This window comes from Anser cygnoides, chromosome 2 (genome assembly GCF_040182565.1).
Source record: "Anser cygnoides isolate HZ-2024a breed goose chromosome 2, Taihu_goose_T2T_genome, whole genome shotgun sequence".
NCBI lineage: Eukaryota > Metazoa > Chordata > Aves > Anseriformes > Anatidae > Anser > Anser cygnoides.
This window is the reverse complement of record NC_089874.1, coordinates 40025008-40051846: the sequence shown is the minus strand read 5'-3', so window position 1 is coordinate 40051846 and position 26839 is coordinate 40025008. Positions and strand designations below refer to the sequence as shown.

Genomic DNA, 26839 nt, shown 5'->3' with positions numbered 1-26839 from the left:
TCATTCTGAAATGGTTTCTGTCATTCAGAAGTAATATGTTCTGGGAAATAAACTCTTAATCTTAACAAAAGAAATAAATCGTTATGCTCTAGAAATAAGGTGATTTCTTCTGAAGAACAATATTAGAATGGGATAAAGTTTTAGAATTATGCAAGTCCTTAGCTTTTTACATTTATTTCAAGAGAGTCTATGGCATAAATATGGCTCTTTGAAGAGATGTTCTGTAGTATTTTATGTCAAAAGTACTTGTAAATGTGTGATTATTATTATTATCTTTAAAAAAGATACCAATTTCAGAGCATAGCTTTATCACAGACCTGAACCACTTCTTCATAAATAAATATAGTAAAACTAAGAGCTTCTAGCAATGCCAAGTTAATCACTATGTGGTAGTGGATGGAAAGATGTAGGAGAAAACAGTAATATGGTAATGCCACCGCATTTTAGGAGTAAATAATTTTTGAGTGCAGTGTTTATGGAAATATTGGATTAACTGCTGTCCCAGGAGTAGTAAAGCCTGAGAATGGATGAGGATGCGTATCTGAGCAGGATTATAAGTTTAGAGACTATTTGCTGTTTAATGTTGCCCGTTTGTTTTAAACGTTATGTCGACGAAAGAAATCCTTATTATAGGCTTTATAATGGAAATCTTGGGTGTTTACAAGTGATGACCTTAGATTTCTTGCAGGGTTTCCATGAAGATACAGTCTAAATAATTATTCAGTAATTATACTAGCTGTATTTCAAATAGTATTTTATCTGGAACTTGAAAATAGGATAATGAAGGTACTTTTTTTTCCAGACTCCTGGTTTAGCATAATTCAAGTCCAGTGAGCTCTTCAAGTTCTTTGTGCAAGTGTAATGTGGTTAACAAATGGAGGTGGAAAAAGATGTCATTAGGCTGGGTCACTGTTGGGAGTAGTGACTTTTATTTGGCTGCATTTTGAGATACAAGTCCATCCACTTTTGCATTAATAACCTCTGCTTGATTTCTTATTTTCAGCACGTGCACGTGATATTTAATACTATTTAAAAACATATATTATGTATATTTTATTACAGAAATGGAAGACTTCATGTTGTTTCAGTATAACTAACATTGAATTAGAATCTTCCCTGGGGTCCTGTCCTATTTCCATTTAGACTGGTGGGTGTCTTCCTGTTTTTCTCAGTTAAAATAGGCTCAGGGACACTGTGTACATTTGAGAGTATTAAAGTATTTTTCATTCTCTTTAAACTGACTTCCATTGCCCCTTAAAATGTCCTTGATATTTTAGTGGTCCTTTGGTATAGATGCTGCTGCTGCTAATAGGTGATAATATGATAAAGACAAGCAAGTTACAGTTTGCTTATAACATGCCAAATATAGATAGATCTTTGTTTCTATTTTTAACATTAGCAAAAATTGCATGGATGTATAAAGGCAGGAGACAAGGGAGGAGGAAAAATCAAATGGAACGAAAACTGTAGGCATACTTTGGTACCTAATTAACTGTCCATGTCCGAGACCAAGCACATTGACAGGTATTTTATGGCCTAAATTCAAAATAATAATAAAATTCTTTCCACTGGTTAGCGTAGGCAGTAGTTTATATAAGACTTTCGATTATATCATAGAATCACAGAATGGTTTGGATTGGAAGGGACCTTAAAGATGACCTCATTCCAACCCCCTGCCATGGGCAGGGACACCTCCCACCAGACCAGGTTGCCCAAAGCCCCATCCAGCCTGGCCTTGAACACCTCCTGGGATGGGGCATCCACAGCTTCTGTGGGCAACCTGTGCCAGTGCCTCACCAGGAAGTAAGAATTCATGTTAAGTAAGAACTCACAAGGAAGTAAAGAATTTATTCCTTTGATATCTGCTTGTGGACTTCTTATTTCTTCCTTCCTTCAATCTACTTATTGATAGCTTAAGCCATAGGGATGCTTTGAGTATTCTGTGGAAATATTATATCCAGCTAACATTAGAAAATTCATGTTTAAAATTCTATATTCCTAAGATTAACTTAAATGAATCTCAAACCAAGTGGTTGTCATGTTAGTTGACTGAATGTGTCAAACAGAAAAACGTGCTCATACAAACAGGATTAGCAGACCTGCAAATACTGAGTAGTAACAGGCCTTAAATGTACTTTGTCCTTTTGTGAGGATGGGGATTAAATAAATAAGAACTTGATGTATTGAATGTTAACTTTTACCTGAGCTTCTCAGTGCTATTGTCTGGACCTAGCAATTCCTTCTCTGTGAAGTGACCAGCTGCAAACCTGAAAATGTGGGGGAGAATCAAGTCCCTTTCATCATGCATAGAATCCTAGTAGTTTCTTTCAGCAGTAATCAAAGCTAGAGGTAAAGTCAAAGCACAGCATGTCCAGAATGTTATCTTGAACACAGAGTTTGTGATCTGAACAACATTTATTTTTCATGCTAAACAGGTTTTATAGGTTAAAAAAACATTTACCATGAGTTCAAGCAAAGTGGAAGTTTACATTTTTGAAAAAAAAAAAACAATCAGTGTAGCCTTTGGGTTTATCAGAGCTAAAATAATGTCCTTTCTGTTGCTTCAGATTGTTGAGGCAAATCATGGCTGCAGACCAAAGTGGGTGATTTGGCTGGTAGACACCCCTTTGCTGGATGCTAGGTTTCACACTGGGAGACTGAAGCTAGTGTTGTGTGAGAGAGGTGCTCGCCTTGTTCCAGGCTGGTCCAAGCAGCAGTTCTGGTGAGAATTCTTTCTACGTTTGTCTAGGATGGGAGTCTGCCTGCTTTCACCTTTTGGCACTTGTAAGTTGTCTAATGCTGCTAGGATGGGAGATGCAAAGCTCTTTCCTTTTCCTGACTTCTCTCAGATTATTACTGCAACTCATTAGCCCATTCCTCTTGCTTCCCCCTTGTTAGCTTTCCAGGACTGCTATCAGTCTTCTGAAATCAGTAAGAGTATTGATTGTACAACAGCTCTCTTAATTTTATGGTCTCTACAGTGTTCATAGCTTTTCATAGAGATCATGCAGAATATGAATAATCTAGGCATCAAACTTGCCGTTAACTATGAGTTTCAGCTCCATAACTTTCATTAATTTTAGGATTTCCTTCCATTGTATGCATATACACTCATATGAAACACTGCTGAATGCTGTTTCTAAGATAAGGGGACATTTTTGACGCTATTAACCACCTTGCTAAGTGTCCTTTAATTGTGAGAGCTAACACACAGGAAGTTTGTTAACAGGGTTCAAATCTGAGTAACATGGCAGAACTTAGTTGGGGAAAAAAGTAGTCTACATATAGACAAAAATAAAAAAAAAAATCACTGACTTCCAGTTTTCCTACATGATAATATCTAAACAAACAAACAAAAAAACCCTCCTTGATGTTTGGAATGAAGCAGTTTCAAAGGCAACTCAGGCAGTCACAGCAACAACTTTCTGGATGTGTTGCCTGACAAATAAAATATCCAAATACCTATTTTTCTTCAAGCTGAATCTTTCATATATCTTGACTCCTTTAGCAATTCGTTTACATTGTCTTTTCTCACTGTTCATATGTGCAATGTCTTCTGTAGTGGAGGATAAAGTGCTATCTGTGTGTTTTAGAGGCTTATTTCTGACTCTGCCAGCAAATTTTTAGATAGATTGGATAGTGTATTTTTGCCTGATTTGATAAGATACTTGAGGGCATTAAACTAGGGTATTAAAAACTCTGTACTTCTTGAAGAGTTCTTTTTTTATTATTTTATCTGTGCTTTATTTTCCTGTTTCATGGATGTGTATTAAACCCATTCCCCATGTTCTTGAAGCACTAAGGTATAGTTTTTTTGAGCCTATTGCTAAATACCTGGTAGCTTGGAAATGTAGAAGATGAAATTTGTCCACACATTGGAAATCATAATATTTATTTATTGTATCCTATGAATATTTGGTCAATGAGCTTGGTGGATAAGGAAAACCTCTTCATTGCTTTAAAAAGAAAAAAAAAATACAAAACTTGGTTTAAGCTTTGCTTATTGTAGATCCATGCAGTAGATCCAGCAGTACATGGAGTTTAATTTATATTTTTACAGTTGCTCTTAGCTTTAGTTTTAATAATATAACTAAGTAAACAAAACTTCATCTGAAAAAAAAAAAAGACAAATGAGACTATTTTCTGATAATGAAAGTCAGCAAAGCATAGCCTGATTGCTTGTGATAGGGATAAATATATTTGCACTAATGTGCTTAAAAGGCAACTATTAGTTTTTAATGAACGTAGGAGATTTACTTTTTTAGCAGAGCTACTAAAACAATAATCATACATAAAGGAGTACTTCACACAAGCTCAGGAAATTATATTCGGAGATTTAGCTAGGGAATTTGGTTCTGGTTTGAAAGATAATGTTCATTTATATATACAAAAAATTGTTTAGTTCATTAGCATACTTTTATTCTGCAGACACTGAAAAGCTTTCATGCCCCCCAAATTACTTAGATGTAACTTAGTTTTATGAGTTATACAGCACTGAAGATATAAATAGCCTTATTATTCTGTCACAACTAGTGCAGTACTGTTCCAGAACACTGCTATTGCACAATAGGAGGCATTTTAAAGTGTTTTTTTCTTTTTTCTTTTTTTTTTCCTCACTAGTGTACCAGATTAGCTTGATTCTGAGACAATATGATTGAAAGTGGACATATGATTTTAAGGCATCTGGCAAAAGTACAGACTTTCACAGTAAAGCCTTAAAATGTGTCTAATGGGCAGACACTGTTTTTTGAAGTGCGACTTCTGATTCATATTCTAATGCACCACCAGTGGGAGGTTATTCAAGTTACTTTAATGGATAACAAAAGTGGTCAGCCCACAATGTGTTACCTTCATGCTAGAGACAATTTTCACTTGCTCACATCTATGTATATCTGTGCATATGTATACATGTGTAAAAGTGTAATGGTGTTGGAGATGAAAACCAATAGAGTAAGATTTTTTTATAAAAAAAAAAAAAAACAAACTGTCATAAAGAAACAGAGGCTTACTTTAATTTGTCGGAATTCACCTAGGTGTCACCAACAGGTATCAACTGTAGGAGTCATCTAGCAGATGCTCTGCACTTTACTATTTCACATGAATTTAAATTAATCTTTCTATTCTCCAAAGAAACTCATCACATGCCATATAGAAATTAATATTTTTCTCTGCTGTCTGATATTAACACATCATCAGCAACATCGTTTAATAGTGACTTCACAAGGAAATGCTTGAACTTGACTGAGTTACACATTAAGAAATCCACTATCAACTTTGTTACAGATCTACATGTTTTCTTGCTTAAAACTTTATATTAATCACTGTGTGTGTATCAGATAGGAAACAGCAACTGGAGAAAATGTTGAAAATAACTTTCATTTTCTAGAAAATTGATCCAAGAGAACTTAGTGGCAATTTTATAGTTGAGAAATTTGGACTACGAGTGATACTTTTTGTCTTTATGTAATGATTGAAAAATAAAATAAAATGTGGTACTAAAAAAAATACTCTGAAGAGCCGCTAGCTGTTAATACCAAAATTGTTCTTTGAGATAATATTCTTATGCCAGACTGATAAGCACATGTACAAAAACATACATTTCCAGCTAAATTAATCAGATAATACTGAGAAGTCTGTTGTGAGGTCTATAATGTCTGCTAGGGGCAAAAAATGTATTCTGTAAAACTTTCCTGCAATCTATATTTTCAGTCTATGCATGTCAATCAATTTTTATTTTTATTTTTATTTTTTTCAGGAATGGCTTTAGCTTCCCACAGATAGAGCAAATGGCTCAGAAAATCTTTAAATCCAAATCTAACTGTCATCAGGGTAAAAGATGATGCTTCTTGGATTAGGGCTTTAAATATGGTTGGGGCTTTCATGGTGGCTCAAGGTGGGAAGTGAATTTCAAAAAGTGTGTTTTATCTAATCCTTTTTCTAGACCAGTTTGACCATTTCCTTCTAAAGAAACAGCATGTTTAAAACTAATGATGGTTGCATATAAGCAGCAGCAGAGCAGTTGCCAGAAATGGCTGTGGCTCATAATATAGCAACAACTTTATATTATATTCTTTAATTGTTATCACATGGTTAAAAATACATTTCTAAAGCTGCTATAAAATGTCTTTTCATAGTCTGGTTCAGCATTATCATGTGGGAATACAAAGGTGATTCTTAAATTAAAGATGGTTTACAGGTGGCTTAGAGGGTTATACCAAAACTGTGTTTATATTCAATTCTTGTATAGTTTTATGAATTAGAAGTAAGAGTAAAAGCTAATGAACTCACAATGTGCAATCATGTAGGCAAAATTCAAGTGATTATATACTCCGAATTCCAGAATAGGGAAAAATTTTAGATAGCTAAATAGTTTTTCCTCAGTAGCTTGTTCCATCCGAAGAATATACATTAAATCTTATTTGAGGTAGCTTATGTGTATGAGGCATCAAATGAATCTAAAAGCTGACTGTTGACAAGGAATGGCAACCAATGGTTTGGCAAATCTCTACAGGCAGACTTCTTTGCAATCAATACTGTATTAATCACTTAGTCTCTGCCAATTTAAAATCGATATGCTTTCAGGGAGTGCATCCAGCGCTGTGAAATGGGATGTAACATCCGCATTACTGTTGCACTAGGACTGGGAAGTCAAAACAGGAAATTTTACATTTCTTGTTTTGCCTCCTAGAATAGGTGTAACATTTGTCTAACTGAGTGTAACTTATGTATGGTAAGTTGAATGTAGGAATATTTTATGAAACACTTCCCCTAGCAGACACCTTCCATCAGGCAGAAGGATAAAGGCCAGAAAAATATCATCCCCAATAGGAGTGAATGACCAGTGCAGTTCTGACTGTATCCTACCACATAGCTTGCAATAGGAATTATGTATAACAGAAAGAGGCTGTTCATTTTTCCTGCATGATATTTCACTTGCTTGGCCCCCGGCATTTGGGGTTAATTTTTTTCCCCCCACATCAACACAAAACAAAAAAGTCATATAAATGAAATAGTTGAAGGAAGAATGGTTACTGATGTGAAAAGAGGAGAAATAAGAATGCACTTTTGAAGTATGTTTCATGTTAACAGAACATAATTTGAGAACTGAAGTCCATTGCTTTGCAATGTATCATAAGAGAAATTATTTTTTCATAGAAATGGAGGAAAGCCTTTAGGATGACAAATGTTTTCTTGTTCATGACCTTCTCCTATAAAGTATGGAGAAGTGTTTCAAAGTGTAAAAGGCAAGAAGGTGCCAGTAGAGGTAGTAATTATTATAAATCTGTTTTCTGGAGGCTGTCTCATGTGCTTGCATTTAATAAATTGTCTTCTCTGCCTCTTCCAAAACAATATTAAAGTGTTTTGTGTGTTGTTGTTTGTTTTTTCTTTGCCTGAATCCTGTTGCAAGACAGGTCTGTGGATTGCTCAGTTGGCTCCCCATGTTTGGCACAAATGCAGAAGAGAGAGAAATGTTAATCTCACTCAGATGTCATGTCTAAACAGACATGCCGTGTAATTAGTGATTTCACTGCTCATTTTCAAGTACACTGCATTTGGACTCATTACATGGATTATCACTGTAAACTTTTTTATACTTTTCCCACAAGTGACTTTCTAGTGCTAACAGCAATTTTGTGGTGATTTGATATATGTACTACTATATCAAGCTCAATTTAATCAACTCTGTTTGTAGAGAATTAAGATAAAAGCCATCTATATGAGCCTTACTAAATTCTTTGAGCAGTTACTTCTGATAACTGTAGTTTTTGTTCCATTCTCTTCTTTATTTATGTACCTTAAATATTTTTTAATACTTTGTTCTTGGAGAGAAATTCTGACACAGACAGAAAACATACAATGGCTTCTAGGCATTCTCTAGGCAACTTAAAAGGGCAGCAGGTTCATTATTTCTCTCTTCACCATTGGAAGCATTCTAAAAATGAGCAGCTCATTGTACATTTTTATAGAACTTCAAGAACTTCTGAGGAGCTGGCCAAGCCGCTTTCCATCATTTATCGGCAGTCCTGGCTATCAGGGGAGGTCCCAGTCGACTGGCAGCTAGCAAACATGACGCCCATCTACAAGAAGGGCAGGAGGGTAGACCCGGGGAACTATAGGCCTGTTAGTTTGACCTCAGTGCCAGGGAAGCTCATGGGGCAGATTGTCTTGAGTGTCATCACATGGCACTTGCAGGGCAACCAGGTGATCAGGCCCAGTCAGCATGGGTTTATGAAAGGCAGGTCCTGCTTGATGAACCTGATCTCCTTCTATGACAAAATGACACACTTAGTGGATGAGGGAAAGGCTGTGGTTGTGGTCTACCTTGACTTCAGTAAGGCTTTTGATATCGTTTCCCACAACATTCTCCTCAAGAAACTGGCTGATCATGGCTTGGACTGGCGTACGCTTCATTGGGTTAAAAACTGGCTGGATAGCTGGGCCCAAAGAGTTGTGGTGAATGAAGTCAAATCCAGTTGGAGGCCGGTCACTAGTGGAGTCCCCCAGGGCTCAGTGCTGGGGCCAGTCCTCTTTAACATCTTTATTGATGATCTGGATGAGGGGATTGAGTGCACCCTCAGTCAGTTTGCAGATGACACCAAGCTAAGTGCGTGTGTCGATCTGCTTGAGGGTAGGAAGGCTCTGCAGGAGGATCTGGATAGGCTGGACCGATGGGCTGAGGTCAACTGTATGAAGTTCAACAAGGCCAAGTGCCGGGTCCTGCACCTGGGGCACAACAACCCCAAGCAGAGCTACAGGCTGGGAGATGAGTGGTTGGAAAGCTGCCTGGTAGAGAAGGACCTGGGAGTACTGGTTGATAGTTGGCTGAATATGAGCCAGCAGTGTGCTCAGGTGGACAAGAAGCCCAACAGCATCCTTGCTTGTATAAGAAGCAGTGTGGCCAGCAGGTCTAGGGAAGTGATTGTCCCCCTGTACTCGGCTCTGGTGAGGCCGCACCTCGAGTACTGTGTTCAGTTTTGGGCCTCTCGCTACAAGAAGGACATGGAGGTGCTCGAGAGAGTCCAGAGAAGGGCGACGAAGCTGGTGAGGGGTCTGGAGTACAAGTCTTATGAGGAGTGTCTGGGGGAGCTGGGATTGTTCAGCCTGGAGAAGAGGAGGCTCAGGAGCGACCTTATCACTCTCTATAGGTACCTTAAAGGAGGCTGTAGCGAGGTGGTGGTTGGTCTATTCTCCCACGTGCCTGGTGACAGGACGAGGGGGAATGGGCTAAAGTTGCGCCAGTGGAGGTTTAGGTTGGATATTGGGAAAAAATTCTTTACTGAAAGGGTTGTTAGGCATTGGAATGGGCTACCCAGGGAAGTGGTTGAGTCACCATCCCTGGAGGTCTTTAAGAGATGTTTAGATGTTGAACTTAGTGATATGGTTTAGTGAAGGACTTGTTAGTGTTAGGTGAGAGGTTGGACTAGGTGATCTTGGAGGTCTCTTCCAACCTAGACGATTCTGTGATATACTGACAGGGAAAAGACTTCAGAAATGGATGATCTTTGCATTTTTTGTTTCCCTTTAGGTGGAGAATAGATAGCAAAAATATTTGTCTAACAGAGATAGCTAGAGAGGGTAGACAAAAGAAATCCACTGGCATTTGGGGTAACTTCTGCATTTGAGCAAGTTTAAGTGAAGGATTTGTTCATGCAAGTTTTGCCTCGAGGATAATTTTCATGCAATGGTCCAATATTCACAGGAGGATTGAGATGGTTTGTAAGGAATCTTGGGCTTACACTTTTCAGAAGCATACTCTATCCAATTGTTTAGTCTTTCTTTATTGTGGGAGGAAAAAAAATCAAGCTAGTTACTTCCAAGGAATGTTTTAGAGTCTACTCTAGGTTGAAATACCTGTTGTCTCTATTGGCTATAAGGGAAGTCTAGAGGGCTAGCTCAGATGCAAATGCTACCAGTGCCCAGCCTTAGGCATTCATGTTCTGATGTACCTTCTGGGTCCATATTACATGGATTCATGAACCTGCAGGTATAGCCTTTCCTGTGTTCACATGCAAGGTATACTTCAGGTAAATAAAACTATTACACTGCTTTTAAGAAAGCTACATACACTGTCAACCACTGTGTCTATCTGTTTTAAGGACTGTTGTTTTATTGGTGACATTGAATAATAGAACAAAATCCTCATACAGTAATACTGAAGTCTGGCAAGTCCTTCCCCCCTCTGGAGGATTTCCTGTTAGATCAAAGAGGTTTGTCAGACACTTAACTTCTCATATCCTCATCAGAGCTAATGCAGTCCATGTGTCAGCCAGAGTCACCACTGTGACAGTGAGTTTGTAGTACCTGAAGTGAGATGGTTCAACAGAGGCAGCGGGTGTTCTTCTGAGGGTTTTGTGTCTGATCCAAATTTATACAGAATATTTTACTGAAGTTATTCAAACCACGCTTACATGAAGTCTGGTCATAGCTGAAAATCTAACTCAGTGCTGTGACTAGTCTACAAATATGTTACGTATTCAAGAGAAACACATAGCTAACATGTTGCATGTCATGTTATGTTTGCCATCAGCCTCCCTCTCTGTACAGTTACAAATAAGAATCAAGCCCAATCCTGCTTAAGAACTTTGCAGAAGTTTAGATGGCAGCTATCTAGGTAGAAAAAGAGTTGCCCAGCTGTTTGGATATTTTTTTGTCGCTATTAACAAAATTAAGTGGTCAAACTTCTGAAGAAAGTGGAGCTAGAACGTTTCATGCCTTTATGTGCACTTACATGTTGTGTAGTCTCAAAATGATATATTCCTGCTTTATGTTGAGAACAATTTTAGACAGACAGTTGCCCAAGACAGCCTGTAGCATATTTGTTTACTGTATTCTGACAGCAACTGAAATTCTTCCTTTTCAAATAGTTGTTCAGGTTGCTTACTCTGTTGCATATAAGATGCATAACGTAAGATGATGTAATGTAGAAACCATAGAATCACACAGATTTTTATGTACCTTATAAGTCCAAAACTTAAAAAAAAAAAAAAAAAAAAAAGGCCAAACTTTTTTTTTTTGAGATTGTTTTGCATGACTTATCTTTATGACCTGGAAAGCAAAGGCAGAGGTAACAGATCCATTTTTCCTTTAAATTGATTGAGACATGTAGAATAGTGATTTTTTTTCTTAAATTATGAAGCACTTAATGAAAGAACTAAAATCCCAAGTACATACAGAATATTGAATGTCAATATTTGCAAAAAGGTCTGTTTATAAACATACAGATATGCGTTTGCTCATTTGTATGCTCCACGTCTGAGAAACCTTCCAAAACTGTCTGGCCTGTACTTCAACTGCTGGAAATGTAGCAGAATCCAAAATTGTGTAAAAAAGTGCCATTTTTGGCCAAACCCATATCCCTTTTTGGACACCCTTGTGCCAGAGCAGATGTGGTGTGCAGCTGAACACTATTTGCAGCATGGGAACATCTAGCTGATCAAAATTTCCACACTGTTGCTGCAATAATCCTTCATTTCTGTTGTTGGTCTGAGATCCACCTTTCCAGTGGGTCTGATAGGAAGATCTAGCTTAGGTATTGAAGATTTATTATCTTTAGAAAAATAGATAAGATATTAGCAGGATGCTATTACTTGCAATGATACATTTTTGAGATAGACCTCGATAGTGGTGGTGTTATTAAAAAAGACTTCTCATGGCAATGTTTTTGCTTAGACTCTATGGGTGTTTATAGAAGGGTTGGCTGTGGATACTACATGCTGGAAAAATTGTCTTACTCATTTGCTAATATCAAGCTGTGTTGTGAGAGTTTCCACATACTGATCTCGTTTCCTAGAGCTTATGAATTAGAAACAGTGAAAATCTGCATGCTTTTGTTAGACATATATATTTTTCATTAGGTAGATGATGAAAATGTATGTAATGTTTGCTTATGATCCTCCTAATTAAAACTGGTCTTTCATGCATTTCAAGAGCTTCATTCAAGTGCAGGTGGAAGGCAGGCTTGGCTTGATTGACTGTAAAATGCTTCCACATTTACATTTGTCCTGTGAAATAAATATGGAAGAAAAAAAATCTTTTGATTGTGTCTGAATCAGAATGCGGTTATTAGTGCCATGAGTATGAGAGAGAAGGGAGAATGAGGGGGATGTAGTGGTGGTTCAGTAGGAGATTTGGAAGAACAGAGAAATCATGGGATGAGGGACAAAGGAAAAAGGGCTCCAGAAAATATATTTAAAGTACTGAGTGTGTCAAATGAAGTAGTAAAAGAATCAATCATAATGCAGAATGACGAAAAAAACCACACATATAGATAACATACTATACAACTAATGTTGTTATATTCCAGGAGTGTATGTTAAAGTACTGTGTCTGGGGGAGGGGGAGAAGTATAGGGATGCATTTGCCTGTTCTGTAATTGTTATAAAACAAAGTAATGATGCTCTCGAAAATCTGATAGTTTATTTTTTTTTTTCTTAAATGCTGTGTAAGAATATGCTCCAGTCAAGGGTGGAAGCAAAACAAATACGATGCACTGTATTGAAAATGGATTCTTGAGAAAGATCAATAAATTCTGTATGCAGCAGAATGAAGTTATCAAAATGCAAATATTTTAAACAAAACAGAATTTAACAATTGCCAAGATATATTCTTTCAAAGCATATTGAAGACATTTTCTGGTTTACATAATGTAATTAAATTCAAGCCTGAAGAATTCAAATTTGTCCCAAAGACATTATTGGCAATGTGATTTAATGTGGTGATAAGGATGAAAATGTAGCATGTTTGGAAGCCACAAGAGTATTATAAAATTATATTTTGAGAGCTGACAACAATTGTTTGCAAGCATTCTTTTGAAAACTACTCAATAATGGCATAATGAACAGAAGACCTATTCTATTATTCTCCCTCTCCCATTCCTCCATATCTCCCCTTACACCCTCCCCCGTCCCCAAAATTTGAGTCAAGGTCACCCAAATGTAACTTCTGTTGTCTCACTGGAGCTCATTGCCAGTAGACAATTACTGTTTTGTGTCTTATGAGAAAAAATAAAATAAAAAGTGAACACAGGATAAGGAAATTGTGAATCAGTGATTTCTTAGAACATTGTAAAGCATTTTGCTTATGTTCTTTCAGGAATACGGGAGATGTGTACATGTTTTATATAAACTGCTTTATCATGGTTGTTTTCATTGTTCATAGGATGGGAAACAGTGTGATCTGAAGGCTACACTGGAGTCAAGAGCTCATGAGACTCAGCCTGTTTTCTGATTTAAAATACATTTATAACGATTTAAACTCATCTTTAATCCCCCAAACTGGGGGTATACTATCTCATATCTTGTAAGATCAGCTAGTTGAATATACAAAATATATACTACGTAAATATATACAATATACTGAAACTATATCATAAATTTTAATGTTGTTTGATCATTCTAGATTGAGTGCATCAATTTCTGCAAATTAGAACTTCATCAGTCAGGGTACAGAAAGCTTAATTCTTTGAAGCACTTCTTGAGGCTGGTGTGGGGGACATCTGAAAAGGTGTCAATGTTTTGCTGTGCATGAGGGAGGGTAATTTAGCTTGCTCAATTGACAGGATCTTTGACTAGGGTTAAAAAGGTAGAGAACTATTTGGATAGTGATTCTTTCCATGGGAGAAGCTTTCAAGTCAAACTTATCCTCTTTAAAGGATTTATTTGTTCTTTAACAACTTCATGGCATGACCCCTGATTGACAATGAAGTGGTATTTATAGTGTTTAGCCAGTCATCAGAAATGACTAATTATGCCTCCCTCAGAGTGTACATGCTTTAATGACTCATGTAATATGCTCTCATTATCTCACAATTTGGTATCTCTGATACGTTTAAAAATATGTATGTGTAGTAGGGGTACTTAACATTATTTTTTCTCAAAATTCCATAAATTAAACATTTTGTAATTTTTAAGTAAAAAACTGTTAAACCTCCTCTGGTGTCCCCTTTCAAAATAATAGATGTTCCATGTCCAGTAAGTCTCTTTTGTGCTTGCCATTTTAGAAAATCATCTAGCAGCTTGAACGCGTGTAAGCCAAGGAAAAAAGATCCAAAGGCTAATCCATTAGTAGCCTCTCAGATCTGACCTTTCCTTAGAAAATATTCTATGGAAAGACTAAAACTGCTCTTTACAAAAGGGCAAAAGACTGCAGCAGAAAAAAAATTATGAAATAAGTAACACGTGTAATACCAGGACTAAAACATTGGTTCATCTGCTTCTGAACTGGAAAATCAGATTAAGTAGTCACATAATATATAAGCAACGGTGCTTCTTTAAGTTTGCTGTTTGTGTATTGCTAGGAAGCATTTTATATAATTCTCTTACTGAAAAAACAAACAACAAATAAAAACTTATTGTAAAACTTATTGTAAAATACTACCTGGAACCCTGAAAGCTGGATTTCTGTGACTCTTGCTTTAAACTTACATCTTTTGAGTTTTCTGTTTTTTAAATTACAAGCTAACTCCAATTAAAAGTTAAATAAATAAATAAAGTTACATTGTGTTTTGCCTCCCTTCACGGTCCCCAGCCTGGCACCCAAGAATAACACATGCATGCCATTTTATTATTTATTATTATTTTTAAAATGTCTACCAACAGAAACTTTCTAACAATTTTATGGTTAAATTTTTCAGTCAGAAACTTTAACAGTGTGCTTGCATTTTCATCCCAGGGGAAAAAAAAATATGTATATATATATAGCCTAGTAAGTAGGTTACTTTTGGGTGTTACCAGGATAGTTTTAATTACTTGTTTGTCTTGATTCCCATCAAGGCACTTCCCTTCAGTCTTCCTTGTCCCTGATGACCTCTGCCACCAGAGAGCTATCCAGAATTTAGTTATTTTTTCATTTGTCCTAGATAGGTTTATTTGTTTCTTTGTCCTTATAGATAGATATTCATTACATCAGATAGAGGTTGATAATATCACAAGATTATTAAAGCACTCATCAGGTGTCTAGGAGATGGTAGTCCAAATTCCTGTACTGAAAGGATGAGGACAGATGATGGGAGTTGGAGGATGTACTGTAGACCTGTAGAGGTTAATTCTTGTGTAAGGGGGACAAGCCTTGGGTAGCCTGCAAGATGGATGGCTAACCTCCAGCTGGGACTGATCTGCTCACATTTCAGATGGCTCTAATGAACTTCTACTTAGTGGTTGCAGTGGAAGACCATCTTCAAGAACCTTGACCATTCATTCTTATTCATCCCCTCTGCATTGGTTGGATTATTCAGCAAATACAGTAAAGATAGAGGTTTCTAAATTTGACTAGAATAGTTACAAGACCCAGATGACAGAGATGTAACCAGCCATGACACATTTTTATGCCCAACAGCAATGAGCAGGAACCCGATAGGATGGACAATTCCAAGCAATAATCATACTGTAATCTGATAAAATTTTGACTGTTATAATTTAACTCCCTCCTCTTCCTAATCAATTATTTCTTGTATGCTGAGTAGAAAGGAAAGCATAATATAGGAGACTGCAAATTTTGCAATTCCTAATTGTAAAATTTATGATTAGCCTCATATCCAATGACCAAAAAAAAAGTAAATCCACGTTAAGCAGTAGTGAGAAAGAAAGAAGGAGAAATGGAAATCCTAGTGTGGCTATTTACCTGTGCACCAAGTTGATTATACCTCTGAGAAAGCATCTAGAATGGTCGTGTGGCACTGTATATGTATGCGTGTGCACATGGCTTAATATAAGCATGTGTTTATATGCACATGTGTACATGCTTTAATCATTTCATTTCTCATGCACAGTACTGCCTGAATATCTTTAAATCTTTGGTTTTAAGGGATGTAAATGGGGATGAAACATAGATCTGAGTAATTACATGATGTAATGCTCTGGTGGACAGTGATCAAGGAAGGAAGTAGTAGATAAGTAATGAAAAAGTGTTCCAGTACAAAAAGTATCAACAGTTTATAGACAACAATAAATAATCTTTAGGAGGACAAAACAGGCACTGCAGAATTCTGTGTTAAATGCTTTTATTGAGGCTTCTATTTCTTACACTATCTTTCTTGAAAGCTTTTCTGTCAGTGCTGTGGTTTTCTATTGCATGAAGCTAGGCTGCCAAATCACTGTAAACCCACAGATGAGCTAGAATTCACTTTTACATTGCAGTCAACTTTGTGAGCAGTCAGAATATGTTCAATAAATGCTCATGAAAAGACGAATTTATTTATTTATTTACAAAAAGAGAAAGCAGAGGTTCTGCAGATGAAGTGGGTGTAGAAATCCAGCATACCATCATGCTTCTTAGCGAAAAACTCATCTTCTGTTCTGCTATCTGCAGGCTGTTGTTCTTCAATGCCAGGCAGAGATACAAACCCCAACAGTTCTACAGCCTTCTCTAACACACACAAGCTGAGGTGGTATTGGTGCAACACTATCCTTTATTTAGGATGAATTCATAGTCAGTATGCTTAGATCTGTTGTTTCATATCTACAAAGTCTAGAGAGATATGACGGGCTTTCAAACCTGTGGGAAATTCTTTTGGTTGTTAATATATATTCAGTTGTTAATAAGTATAGGAACATGAAGTAAAGCTATAATGTACACCTTTATCTGTGGCACACCATTGATCTATATAAAACAGAAGAAAATATTCTGTAAGGACAATCTCTTGATTTCTGTCTCCCCATCCATCTCTAGGCACCTAGAGTAAGTAGGCTTATTTTCAGAGATACCGAGTGGCAAAATGACTAAAAATCAAGTTACTGAATTATCTAAAAATAGAAGCAGTACTATAATCATATTTCAGAATTATTGACTTCCTAATTATTTTGGCATGAATAAGGTTGAAAAGTATTTGGATTGAAATGGTCTCTGAAAAGTGTGCATTGAAGAGAGAGACAGATTTGCTTTGGTATACGATCTTTTCATTCAGCTGTGGGAAATGGACAGAATTAGTTATAGGCTTCTATGATAGCAGGATGTTTTCAAACCTGGTAATTAAATTCAGAAGTATAGCAGATCAAAAGGAAACCATACAGAAAAAGATGTAACAAAGTCAAGAACAGATACAGACAGGAGTTTTTTTGCTGTAAATGCTGTTCTGAATTAGAATGGCAGGAGTCTCTGTCAATAAGATCAAAAGGTAGGAACAGAGATGAAAACTCTCCTTTTAGTGTTAATTATTATAAACCAGGTAGGAATGTATTTGAACACCATTGGCAGAGTGCTAGAAAGCAGTAACTTTTTTTCTCCTTTCTTTTTTTTTTTTTGGGAGAATAGTACTGGACCATTCCAAATTCAAAAGAAATTGATCGTTTCTGGGTGACTTTAAAATGTTATTATTTTTTTTTTTCCTCTTCACTGTTAATGCTAAATGGCTATATAATCTAATAGCTATTTTGTGAAATGCTCCCATTCTCTCTACCTTTTTGAAGGTAAGCATGAATAGCATAACTTAACCCCCAGGAATCTCAGTGGAACACACTTGTAGGATGTCAGCCAGGTCATTCATTTTTGATCTTTGGTTTTACATTGGGCAAAATATTGAGATACAGTATGATCATTTGGGCAAAATATTGAGATACAGTATGATCATTTAAGATCCCAGGAAATTTTATTGGGTGTTGGGGAAACTACTGTTACAGTTAATTCTGAACTGTTACAAGAAAATTCAATTGTTCTTGTATAATTTTCATGCTGGTTTCAGTTGCAGGTGTTCTTCGTGTTCTGCTCTAAATTGGTGATTAGTGTTATTGAGCACAGTTAGTAGTTGCTGCAACGATCTCATATAGAGCCAAATTTCAATGGGTGTGAGTGATCTGCAGGGCTCCCAGTTCTTTTAAGAGGTTTGGAAGCTTTGGCTAGGTTTCAACTCACGTATCAGAGCATGTGAAGTTAGGTGATTGTGTATAGGAGTCTAGAAGTGAATTAGGTGTCTAAGCTCCCCTTTTGATCAGTGAAACTCTAGTCAATATAGTTAATGGAGCTTAGAGTGCTATTTAGCCATCCAAATGTAGGTGTGTACTTCTGAATGAGGTAAATAAATCTTTGGCCTTGGTTTACTACATCAATTTGATCTCCACTGACTGTGACATCCAGCTCACAGGTGGGCACCAGCATATAGACACAATAACCCTAGTATCAGTCTCTGAGGCAAATGCTACCTATGCAGAGGTCTACTACAGAAACAAAAAATATCACTGATAATTTTACCGCATAACAAGTTATTTCTTACGAGGAGCGGCTGAGGGAGCTGGGATTGTTCAGCCTGGAGAAGAGGAGGCTCAGGGGCGACCTTATCGCTCTCTATAGATACCTTAAAGGAGGCTGTAGCGAGGTGGTGGTTGGTCTATTCTCCCACGTGCCTGGTGACAGGACGAGGGGGAATGGGCTAAAGTTGCTCCAGGGGAGGTTTAGGTTGGATATTAGGAAGAACTTCTTTACTGAAAGGGTTGTTAGGCATTGGAATGGGCTGCCCAGGGAAGTGGTTAAGTCACCATCCCTGGAGGTCTTTAAAAGATGTTTAGATGTAGAGCTTAGTGATATGGTTTAGTGGAGGACTTGTTAGTGTTAGGTCAGAGGTTGGACTAGGTGATCTTGGAGGTCTCTTCCAACCTAGATGATGCTGTGATTCTGTGATTCTTACACTTTAGCATGAAACTTGCATGCATAGAATAACAAAACACTTGCACATGGATATGTGAATCAAATTGTGGGCTGATGTGAATAAAAACAGTACAAATTTGCCAAACTTATCTCACAAAAAGTTGAATGTTGTGTCTCGAGTTGAATACTATATCTTTCATCTTTTTACACCCTCAAATTATTGCCTTTTCTGTTGCCAACTTCTCCTCCTCAGTTTTTGCATGTTAATTTCTGATATATTGCAGATTTCTCACCTTTAATTAACATTTCCTTTGATAACAACATGTTGGCCACAATAATTTTTCCTTGGAAATTAAAGATGAAATTGAAACATGTCATATATGTTTTTCTATGAGTTTAGTGACTATTAGACTATTTAATAGCTACTGAAGATGAAATTTATCTTGCCTAACTGTAGCTGGCTAAAAGTTTTACACTTCCTCTCTTCCTCTCACATAGCAATTTGCCATGGGATGAGTTGCTCCGTGAGGCACCTGCAGCAGTCCACTGCCAAAAGCACTGGCTAGTTTAGGTTGAGATGTTTCCTTTTTCGGTAGTTAAAGCTGAATTTACCTTAAACTCCTTCCTGTTCCCTGACATTTCCATGTGCTGTGCTGTTCCCTGTGCTAGCACCTTGCAGATGCTTCAGGTGCTGTTGCAAAGCATCTCAGTTCTCCAGTGTAGGACAGAAATTGCTGCATTTTGCAGCTGCCTCAGTGTTTGTGTCCCTTCCTCTACATAGGTCTACAGCCTTGCTCCTTTCGCTTGAGCCATTGTAAAGAAAGAGCTGCTCTGCTCCCATTCATATTGGAACTTCATTTGCCTTCAGATTTCCTATTGCAACTGTATATTGAAATCACAGTACAGTGCCTTCAATATCACTGGCAAACCTAAAATCATACTGCATTGTTACTATTTTTTTTTCTTTTCCATTTTTGACTAGCTCTATACAGCATCAAGAAATGAAGAATTATTGTTTCATGTCTATATTTTGAAGTGTTTTCCATCTCAGGACTTTAGGCTGTGGAAATTGATAAGATTATATTCTATAGGAGCAAACAAAATACAGATTAAAATCTTACAGCTTTCTTAAAGCAAAACTAGGAGCCGAACTATTTGGGAAGAATTTAATAGCGGCTTGGGAGAAAAAGTGATACTTCTTTAAATAACTAAAGGCTATTAGATGACTAAAAAAAAAATCATTTCATGTTCAGAAAATTGAAAACTGGCTAGAAGCCTTTTCTGGTTCAGCTACAAAATAAGGGCAGCAGCTAGAAATAAAAGAACAATTTGGAACAAAATGATAAAAGAGAAAATGGATACTAATCGATATAAATTACAAGTAAGAAGTATGGAAAATTTATAGGGGAAGCCAAAAACAGGAAATAAAAATTATGTGGTTGGCAAGACTAACGAAGTTTTCAGAGTGTATTAAGAACAAAAATCCTAATAGTATAAGCCACTAGATGGAGATAGTAAGATTGTTAAGAGTGATTTGAAAGAATCATAAAAGTTAAATAAATATTTTAATTCTGTATTTTGAAAAATTCTTGATACTATCCTCATGTTATGAGTCTGCTGAGGTACTTTCCAAAATACCTGGAAAAAAAGAGTATGTCAAGCAGCAGCTCAGCAGCTGCTTGGACTAAAGACTATTTAAAATCAATAAGTCCGGGTAAATTTTGTATAGGAGTCCTAAACTATTTGGCTGAGAAGATCCCAGTTTCACTGGTTTCCTTATAAAAAGAAAAAATAATAAAAAATAAAAAATAATAATAAAAAATAAAAACAGACAGACGTGAAAACGCAGGGGACTAGAGAAGTGATAATGATGTTCTGGTATTCAGAAATGTAACTGATATCTATGCAATACTCAAATTGCTATGGTTCTTGAGCAAAGGAAATAAACTGTAAATAAATGCAATAAATTTTAGTTTTTTAATTTAACTGAATATGAACAAACAAAACAGGCAGTATAAACAGACTATTTAAGTATGTAATGTCTGGTTTTGTTACATGAAATTTGTCATTTGATTGATAAAGATAATTTTAGAAGCAATAGACATGCATATTTTTGGCTACTGTTTTCTTTTAAACAAATGTACACGTACACATCCGATAAAGAAGTGGTTAATTGACAAATCAGCTACATACCAAATTTAACTAATTCAAGATGGCACCAGCTGTTATGCAAAGTGCAGGTCAGAGCTTTTGAAAGGATTGTGTCCTGTAAATCAGGGGCCTAAAAAGAATCTAGAGTGCAAAAGCTGTATATAATTTCTTAGTGTGACATCTGGATTTATAAATTTAAATTTATGTATTATAAATGTGTAAGTGGTGAGAATAGAATGCCTAGTTCTAGTGATGAATCTTAAACAGTATGTATCAAAACAGTGGAGAGTGTTGGAAAAGGACAAAAAGTGAATGAATTAGACAGAATTAGGCAGAATTGCACACCTGACCAAGGGTAGTGATGGATTGTTTTTGATATACTCAAAAATACATTAGACAAACTTTACTGAATGCAGTACAGAAAAAAAAAAAAAAAGAAAAAAAAAAGAAAAAAAAAGAGGGGGGAAAGAGAGACAATACATTTTGGAGCTGATATTGCTACCAGTTCTGTTTTTCAAAGACTAAAATAAATGTAGGTGGTTGGTTTGGGGTTGTTTTTGTCTTTGTTTGTTTGTTTGTTTTTGTTATTGAAAAAACATCCTTGACATGGATTCAGGCAGGCTTCTTGGACTTGTTTGCTTTTAAGAAAAGCTTTCTCTTTAAAATTGTTATCAATATACTAGTCAAAGAAGCTTCTGTACCAATTGTATAGTTATTCACATTCATCATCTTAAATCTTGTCACACGCTTAGGAGCAAAAGATGACAGGAATGGGCATTTAATAAAGCAACAAGCAGAGATAACACCTAGAATATCCATTTGTTTTTATATTGGTAGCTTTTTGCTTGTTTATTACACATATATATATGTATAAATGTAATAACGATTCATATTAGTGGAAACTCAGAAAAATATGAACTTTCAATTGCCACATCATCTGTGTTCGAACTACAACATGCTATAAGTAGTAGCTTTAAGCTTACAAAAATGCCTATTTACATTTTCTTAGCTTTGTATGTAGAAAATCCCTGTTGTTAAAAAAAACTGTGCTGAAAGTATCAGCTATTGAACTGAAAAGTCTGCATGACAAAAATTTTTAAAGGCTCTCAGGCTCTCAGAATCAAAAGTGAATCTTTGTTTACCTCTTGAAAATGCTTTTGTAAGAGGTTCTGGTTAGCCATTTCCAATAGAGAATGGAGCAGTTGATCAGATAGCAGCTAAACTAATGAAAAGCATCATGGAAGTGACAGGAAGATTAATTAAGTTCCTCCAGTTGTATTCACGTGTGGCGGTACAGAGTTCCTTTGGGTACTGCTGCAGTTAAATGGTATTCATGGTGACAAATATTGCAGATTTCTAGAAGTGACACTTTTGAGTCAAGGTTAAAAATCACGTTTGGTAGTTTTATCCTCTAGAGAAAGAGCAAAACTAGTGATGAGCCTCCATGGCTAGTTTAAAATATATAATTATAACTTGTTCCTTCCCCTCTTATACTTTAGTGTAACCTCAAGAGATTAGTAACGAATCACAAAATCTGTGTTACTGTGTAGTATGTCTTAAACTACTCCAGATGGCTTCAAAATAAAAACAAACCAAATTTCTAGTGGAGGTACTTAGTATATTTGACTTCAGGCACAAAAATATGCACACTTGGAAATACTTCCAATTACTTTTGGAGCCTTACAAAACTGTAGCTTGTTTGCTGCTTTTTATTTCTGAACTGTGGTCACTATAGCACTAATAGCAATGAAATATCTGCCATACATAAATTTCTACATTGTTCAAAAGTTGCAGCCCTACTTTATCTTCACAAATCCTTTACGTATGGGGTGCTTTTGGTAAATAGGTGGGTCAAGTGTGATTTGGATTGCTTCTTCCACTTCATTTTCTAAGCAAATATTTGCACAAAACATTTTTATTTTAACAGCAGTCTGTGTACAGTCGATAAAATTTATTTCAGGAAAATCTGGAAAGCTTTTCCAGTGTATGGGATCTTTTAACCTACTGTAGAAGATGCATAAACTTAAAATGTTGTGTCACTAGTGTATTTCATTGCCTACTATTACATTTCTGCTAGCAAAGAGTCCCTGGATATGCTTCTGCATTTGCAAGAAAAGGTTTGTGGTCAGCATCGCTAATTGAAACTCATCAAAGCCAACTGGGTAAGAGTCTGGGTATAAATCTAATGTTAGTTGCCCCCTGGGAGAGTTCGAGACTGGAAGAGAGTTTTCCAGGAATCCTAGGGAATTAACTGGGTGCATTAATATTAAATATTAATTGGTCTCTGCGAGTGGTTTTAGTATTTGCTATGGAGGATTGTGTAAATAAGTAGATAGATAAAAATCAGTAGAAAGCATAGAAAGTGTAGAGAGTTCTCAAAGAGTGGCATTTTGACTCTAGACCAAGTCATGTGTGGTGGTAACCTGTAGGTTTACCATCTTTGAAGAAATGCAGGATGCACACTGCGCTTGTATGTACAGTGGCATGTGCTCTCCACTTGCTTTTTGTTTATTCGGAGGTAATGTCTTGTGGGGCACTATGCATTTCTGAAATTTTGCCCTCTCTGGCAAGCCCTTTACCAAAGTGGGGTTTCCACGGTTAAAAAAAAAAAAAAAAAAAAAAGAAAAAAAAAAGGGCAGAGTAAGTTGCTGGAGAAGAGGGTAGGATTTCGGGGAGTAGAAGCAGCCTATTAGAAATAAGGGTATGGGGTAGCTATTTTAGCAGAAGGTACCTTTTTTTTTTTTTTTTTTCATGATGGGTCTATCTTATTGCTGAATCACAGACTTCTGGGGGGTTTGTTTTTGGAAGTGAACCATGCATGAAAATACGATAACTTTACACTTGACCTGCATCTGTAGCAAAGCTAAATGCTGGTTAGCCTGTGCTGGCTTGTTGATGACTGAGAGTTTACACCGTGTGCTGACATCATGAGCTGATTTGCTCATTCATTCTGCGTGATGCTGCATGCCCAGCCTGTGTCTACTTGCATCTCCAGACTCACACAAGTGTTTGTTGTTCCTCATTGTGCAGCAGGGTCCTCAGTACTTGAGTTAAAACACCAGCCATTCTGGATTGTAATTTCTGCATTAATCCTTACTTTTGCTGACAATGATAATATCCCACTCTGGGAATAAAATTTATTTATTTGCCTCGTGCTTGGAGCTCTACTTCTTTTTGCAATTTATTAGTGTTTTATGTATGTAAATGAAAGCAGAATTGGTGTGGAGTATGTGAACTGGGGCAGTTAAGGCTTTCTAGGAGAGACCACCAGTGACTTTTCTTGCTCCACTGCATTTGTTCTATAGCTGAAGTGCAAATAAATTAAACTTTTTTAGTTTTTATTTGACTACTTAGGTTATATGCTCATTGTAATAAGACACAATAAGAGAAAGTGGGAGATGGTCCTTTTTCTGGTTTAAAAGGACAAAAAAAGAAGTGTAGGTAATATTCAGAACCAAGTACTGAAGAATATGTTGGTCTATGTGGTCCTTTGCTTTGTACACTGAGGAGCTGGCCTACTATCAGGCTTCACTGAATTGGTACAGATATTGTAACAGAGCAACCAGCTCATGAAGGGGCATTTAAAGGCAGTATGGTTGCTGCCTAGCTAATAACAGTATGTCTACACAGTCATGAGTTGTCTGCACCCAGCCTCTCAGCTGGCCAGCTGGCAGCTCAAACCAGCAACGCGTACCAGCTTGGAGGAACACCAGGGCTAGAGGTAGCCTGCATCTCAGCAGGTCTGTCTCCTGACCAAATGAGCCTGAGCCTTTCTGCAACACAGCAAACACAGCCTGGTGAGCAAACACTATGCCTGCTTGCCTGGGTGCAGAATGTCTTGAAGGACATCATGCAATGCTCTGCAAAAGTGTTTCAGTGCTAGCAGAGGAACTGAAGGATTTCACAGCGAATTGATTCTCTGAGCTTTTACACTCCAGAGAGAGACTAGAGGAAATGCTTGTACTGCAGAAGGCTCCTAATCATAGCTTATACCTACTGCTTAGAAGACACCAGAATGGCTCAGCTGAGGTATTTTAAACCGGCCCTGGAGGGTGGTGCTTTCTCCCATAGTGAAGTGTCCTTCCTTGTATGGTAGAAGTGAATGAATGTTATAATGATGAAATGGCAGAAAGGAAGGTACCCTGAATACCCTCTGTTACCTGCTGCTCCAACCTCTCAAGTTAAAATAGAGTCCGTGGTTTCTAGATAGTATTTCTTCACTGTGATTTAGGATTTAGTCAATTTACATAGCCACTGGTCAGTCTGAACCATGCAAAAAATCTTGGTCTTCCTGCCACATGCACTCCAACTTCAAAGTGCACTCCTGCACTGTGTGCTTTTTAGTTGTGAAGCAAAATTGATTTTGAGTTTATCTGTGGAGTGTAGTGCTCTCATTTCAAGTATGCCTCTTCTCATGGGCAGTTGGAATAAGAAAGAGCTCCAAGAAAGGCTGGATATCGGGAAATGGAGAACTGTGGAAGTACCAGTGAGAGACATGACTTAAATTCATGCCCCAGTTCACCTCATTGTTGCTTAATCTTGGTGACTTTTGTACAGGTAGCATGAAACCTAGTGAGAGCAATGAAGTGAGGGCATCTTGCTGAGAGAAGTGTAGCGGTGATGTACACCAGGGCCGTTGACTATTCTGCTGTAATTGGAGCATTCCTTGGCTGCTGCGCTCTTGGGATAATTTTGCCCTAAGTGATTGGACCTCATGAAATTGTAGTTACTGTGTGGAGCTTTTACAAATAAGAAGTGGAGCTTTAAATGAATTATACCTGTCATCCTCTTTCCTGTAGAATGAAAGCATTCATCCCATTAGATCCTATTATAATGAAATAAACACTTCAGCATACTGTCCATTATTTTTTACCTTTATTTAGTTTAAGTGTATTATCAGTGATACATGACAGACTGACAACAGGAAACCAATGTCCTTTATCGATTCACAGAAGATATATAATACATGCATAAACACAGAACACATAGGCTTTGCCACGATGCCACACCACCGAACATCAGATCCGTCCCAAGGCACTACGTGTAAATGCTGGAGAGCATTTCGGTACCCAGGTCTGGTCTTTCTTTCTCTGTAGCTGCTGGCAAATATATTAGTTTTTAAAGCAGCAGGGACTGTGTGGGGACCTACTTACAATGAATTTAGGACCGCTCTGTTTGTCACAGAATAAAATAGCTACCAGCTGCTAATGACTTATCAACCTGGGCTGGAGAGGAACCGGAGACCCAGAGGATGAAAGGTTGTAAACTCCATTACAAATCTTTGCTGTCGTATATCTCCCATCCTCCCACTTTGTTATTCATGGGAAGAAATCATAGTTTTAAAAATCAGTTCAGCTTCATTGTATTTATGAGTTGCTTTTAAAAATAGAAACAGCCTGGGTTTCGTCCAGCACTCGGGTTAAAATCATTTATAGAAATGGAACTATTGATTTCAAAAAATAAAATAAAATAAGCAGTCTTAGGGTATATGATTTTGTCAACTGCCAAGCACCTTTATCTTGCACTGAAGTTGGAAACTCAGGGCACTCGGGGCTTCTCCTGGAGCCTGCCCTTAAGAGAAAAATAAGTTGACAATATACACTTTGTCTTTTCCATCTGTTACGTAATTGAGCACGCTATGTCACTGAACACAATTGCTGCCAAAAAAAAAAAAAAAGCAGCGTATACAATTTTAGAAGGGCTTTTTTTTTTTTTTTTCCTTTTTCAAGCCAGGGTTAGGTTAAGCAGGATATTAGAGCACCTCATTGCGAGCCTGTTAAAGAAAAGATCTGTTTGTAGTACTCCTAGTCCTGATGTCACAGGCACAGCAAGGACATCAGAAGGAGGAGTCAGATTACAGTAAGAATGGGCAGTGCAGCATGCAGCCAGAGTAAATGCTAAATCAGACAGGGATTGTATCAGGGATAAGACTGCCTGCAAAGCGCTCATCCTGAGGAGGCACACTGCTCGCTCACGCTTCTTATGCTGGGAAATTTCCACATAATGTAGAATGAAAGAGCTCTGTTTTACATGTCAGCCCTGTGCGGGAGCTAATGCTGAATACACAGCGGTGGGATCCTGACTACGTGATTAATGAGAAACATAATGTATTTTG

General features: G+C 37.1%; 1 protein-coding gene across 10 annotated transcripts in view; it reads left to right on the top strand.

Moving 5' to 3' along the window:
- ZNF385D (zinc finger protein 385D) overlaps positions 1-26839 on the top strand; it is a 447042-nt gene that overhangs the window by 254689 nt on the left and 165514 nt on the right. For 2 of the 10 annotated variants that reach the window (XR_010829220.1, XR_010829219.1), the window contains exon 1: positions 1-26839. This exon is cut by the window's left edge and continues 10127 nt beyond it. The exons of 7 other annotated variants lie outside the window; for them this stretch is intronic. Coding sequence is in view for 1 of the 3 variants with exons in the window: in XM_048076087.2 (XP_047932044.1) it covers positions 26818-26839 (22 nt within the window). In the remaining 2 variants the exon portion in view is untranslated. One more of the 10 variants, XM_048076087.2, reaches the window with a different exon arrangement.